Below are 3,904 nucleotides of genomic sequence, written 5' to 3'. Positions count from 1 at the left end.
TCTTTGTGATTTTCTTAATAACATTTTCTTTTCTCTAGCTTCTATTTTTGCATAATTATTGCTGATATCCGTATTTTAATTTTTCTATTTCCCACTTATGGGGTAAAACAGGTCATTGAAGGGAACCGAATCAATTGGACCATTTCCTTTTTTGCTTGTGCTTCCCGGAGGTGTTCAATAACTACTTGCTGGATGGTTGATCAATATTATTTCCTTGAATTGTTCTCAGGGGAAACATGGGGCAGAGACAGCGTGGTGGGGTTCTTGGGCATGGGTAATCCAGAAATAAGTCAGATTTTTTAAAGATGAAGAGCTTAATTTGGTTGACATGGATTAGGAGCCAGGGACAGAGAGTCTCCGATTTCCTTATTTCCAACTGCCTCCCTCCATCCTCCTCCAGTGGTTCTCGCCTTCCTCCTTCTACACTTTCAGTGTTGCATATTCAACAGGTCCTGGGGCTCCTCGGTGGGGAAAGAAGCTGCCTCAGACAGTGCACTGGCATTCAGCTCAACATGGCTCACTCCCTGGGGGTCTTCGGTCTTTGGGGAAAAGAGGTGGATATGGATGAGCATTTAGAGCTGAGTGATTCAATATGGTAGCCGCTAGCCACATATGGTTATTTAAGTCTACATTAACTAAAATTAAATTAAATTAAATATTCAGATCCTCAGTTGCACCAGATGCATTTCGAATGCACAACAGCTATGTATGGCTGGAGGCTGCTGCCTTGGGTAGCACAGACATAAAACATTTCCACTGTTGCAGGGAGTTCTGCTGGACAGCACCGTTCTAGAAGGGCTGCGCTTCAGGGAGCATGAGGAGTTTGACTATAGTATTAGTACAACAATACAATCAATTAAAATTAGTGCAAATGTATGGTATCGAGAATAAAAACTACCATCTTACAACTACTGATTATGTAATGTTATATTCTCGTAATATTATTATCAATGGTTTGTCAATCGATGCTGTAAACCGAACATTTAAAATAGACCAGATCTTATGAACATACAGATAGGAAGAAGGAACAAGTTCTAGTGTTCAATAGCACAGTACGGTGGCTATAGTTAACAACAACATATTTTATATTTCAAAATAGCTAGAAGAGAAGACATGAAATGTTCCCAACACAAAGAAATGATATCCATCCTAGGTGATGGATCTCCTAAATACCTTGATTTGATCATTACACATCGTATCCGTGTATCAAAATATCACATGTACCTCATAAATATGTGCAAATACTAGGTATTAATAAAAAAATAGACCAGATCAGAGAGTAGAATGGTGGCTGCCAGGGAAGGAGGAGATGGGAAAGTGTTGATCGAAGGGTACAAAGTTTCGGTTAGGCAAAACAAATAAGTTCTGGGGAGCTACTGTATAGCACAGATCTCGTGATGAACAGTACTGTATCGTGTACTTAACATTTCACTAAAAGGGTAGCTCTTATGTTGAGCTCTCAGCACAAAAGAGGAAGGAAAACTCCAGAGGGCAGGAGGAAGCTTTTGGAGGTGATGGATACGTTTATGACATCAGTAATGACAATGGTCGATGGTGTCACAGGTGTATACTTATCTCCAACCACATCAAGTTGTCACGTTAAATACGTACAGCTTTTTTTGTGGAAAAGGAAAGAAAAAAATAGACCAGATCAACCATTTGTTCATTGATGCTTTGATGCCAACCATCTGACATGAATTTGCCAGAAACTCTGAAAAACCCTTTATATTAGTGACATCACTGGGTTTGCACAAGCCTTTTAAATGGGGGTTTTGATTCCCATCGGCTACAGGAGGAAATGAAAGGTCCAAATTAGGGGACTTTGTGATGTGTCTCAGACCACACAGGTGATGAATAGTAGACACTGGGAGCTGGAATTCAAAGCGCGTGTTTTTAAACAAGATGTTTTTTTTTTTTTTGAGACAGAGTCTCACTTTGTTGCCCTGGCTAGAGTGAGTGCCGTGGCGTCAGCCTAGCTCACAGCAACCTCAAACTCCTGGGCTCAAGCAATCCTTCTGCCTCAGCCTCCCAAGTAGCTGGGACTACAGGCACGCGCCACCATGCCCGGCTAATTTTTTCTATATATTTTTAGCTGTCCAATTAATTTCTTTCTATTTTTGGTAGAGACGGGGTCTCGCTCTTTGCCCAGGCTGGTTTCGAACTCCTGAGCTCAAACAATCCGCCCGCCTCGGCCTCCCAGAGTGCTAGGATTACAGGCATGAGCCACCGCGCCCGGCCTTGAACAAGATGTTAATTGGCCTCCTGTCCATGGCGTGAGTTGGGGGCATTGATACAACCAGAGCATGGGCTAAACCAGGGGGCAGACAGGACCAGCCCGTGGTGGTCAGTGACTTCTTGGTGGATCCCCAAGGGGGAGAACTCACCAAGAGAGATGTCCTTTCCATCTTGGATAAATCTGCATGTGAATGAGAGAAAAAAGTCAGTTCTCAGGTTGCAGGAGTCACAACTTTGTCTTTCTGTCCCGTCATTCTCTTAACTTCCCTTATCACTTACCCGTAGCATCCTGCTTGGGAGATTCGGAATGGCTGGTTCTGAGAGAGAGAAAAACACAAGAAAACATGGAATCTGAAGGCTTGGGGCTTTGGCAAGGAGAGGAGGGAGGTCCCAGAACGGGCTGGGGTCGGGGGCTCTGGGTGGGGCTGGGCGTGCCAGTCACGGATGTGCAGACCGGGCCTCTGAAGAGCGGTGGAGAATTAAGGGAGGATGAGCTATGTCAGGTCTATCTACCTCTCAGCGGATTCTTCATGTGATGAACCTACAGGTTCTTCTGGTGATGAACCTACAAAAAAAAAAATACAGGGAGGAATTTACCTACTGGGAAAATCCTTCACTCTCCCTCTCTCCCTTTCTGTTCTCCGAACTCACCTTGCTGAGTGTACCTGTAGATGAAGACGACTGAGAGGAAGAGAAGAATGATGGAGATGCAGCTGACGGTGGCGAAAAAGACGATTCTGGCGTCTGCTAGGGGAAGGGCAGGTCAGAGCATGAGCTTGGCTCCCGAAACACACTGCAGGGAACAGCCCAGAGGAGCCAGCCAGACAGCCTGGCTCCCAAACTCGGACCTGCAACTTCAGAGCTGGAACTTCCGATTGCTGGGGGCCTTTCACGGCTGTCTCCCCGTCTGTAAGGTGAGGGTAGCGCTCGTAGCTACTTTATCAGATGGTAAGGAGAGTAAATGGGTCGGTGCATCCAGAGAGGGCTAGAACACCGCCTTGTGCGTGGGAAATTCCCAATGAATGTTTTCGTCCATAGCGACAATACCCATCATTTATCGTGAGCCAGCCCCGTGCTAGATGCTTCGTAAAGATTCTCTCTCACCACCTGAGACAGATTTACTATCCCTATATCAAAAATTCATAACTAAATTAGGCACTAGGAAATATAGACAATCGCCCAAAGTCCCACAGTCATTATGGGTTTCAATTCAGGTATGACAACCTTTTAGGCCAGTCTACCCCAAGATCAGGGTCGCTCTGTGCTCAGCCCTGGGGGTGAACGTATGATTCAAATGACATTCTGAACCCATTCCAGGCAGCCCATAGTCTAGTGAGATAAACGTTTACCCAACTTACTGTAATACTGCAGAGACTGTGGCAAGTCCCATAATAGAGGAATGAAAGTTTAGACTCTCACCCAGCTCAAGAATCATTTTTTCACCTTCTGCTTGCACAATGGCATATGGAACCCGACCACCGACCTCTCTTCACTCCCACGTCTTCCCTGATACGGGGAAAGAATTCGCTATTGTTCTGGTAATAGGACGGACTAGACACGTGAACTCTTCTGGCTGAAAACAACTCACATTCTTAGCTCAGAAATGTTTTCTGAATTTTCGTCCAGGCAATGATGAGCTGACAATAAAGTTAGAAATTCCTGGAGAGGC

The 3,904-nt window shown here is 45.0% G+C and overlaps 1 protein-coding gene across 1 annotated transcript in view; it reads right to left on the bottom strand.

The window, feature by feature from the left end:
- Positions 1-428: 428 nt before the first annotated feature.
- LOC105809497 (V-set and transmembrane domain-containing protein 1-like) overlaps positions 429-3,904 on the bottom strand; it is a 20,380-nt gene continuing 16,904 nt past the window's right edge. Inside the window, exons 5-7 of the mRNA XM_012643318.1 lie at positions 2,887-2,982; positions 2,515-2,552; positions 429-539 (exon numbers count right to left, since the gene is read on the bottom strand). Coding sequence (XP_012498772.1) covers positions 429-539; positions 2,515-2,552; positions 2,887-2,982 — 245 coding nt within the window. The remainder of the gene's footprint in view (positions 540-2,514; positions 2,553-2,886; positions 2,983-3,904) is intronic.

This window comes from Propithecus coquereli, unplaced genomic scaffold (assembly GCF_000956105.1).
Source record: "Propithecus coquereli isolate 6110/MARCELLA unplaced genomic scaffold, Pcoq_1.0 Scaffold196, whole genome shotgun sequence".
NCBI lineage: Eukaryota > Metazoa > Chordata > Mammalia > Primates > Indriidae > Propithecus > Propithecus coquereli.
This window is presented reverse-complemented; position numbering and strand designations above follow the sequence as displayed.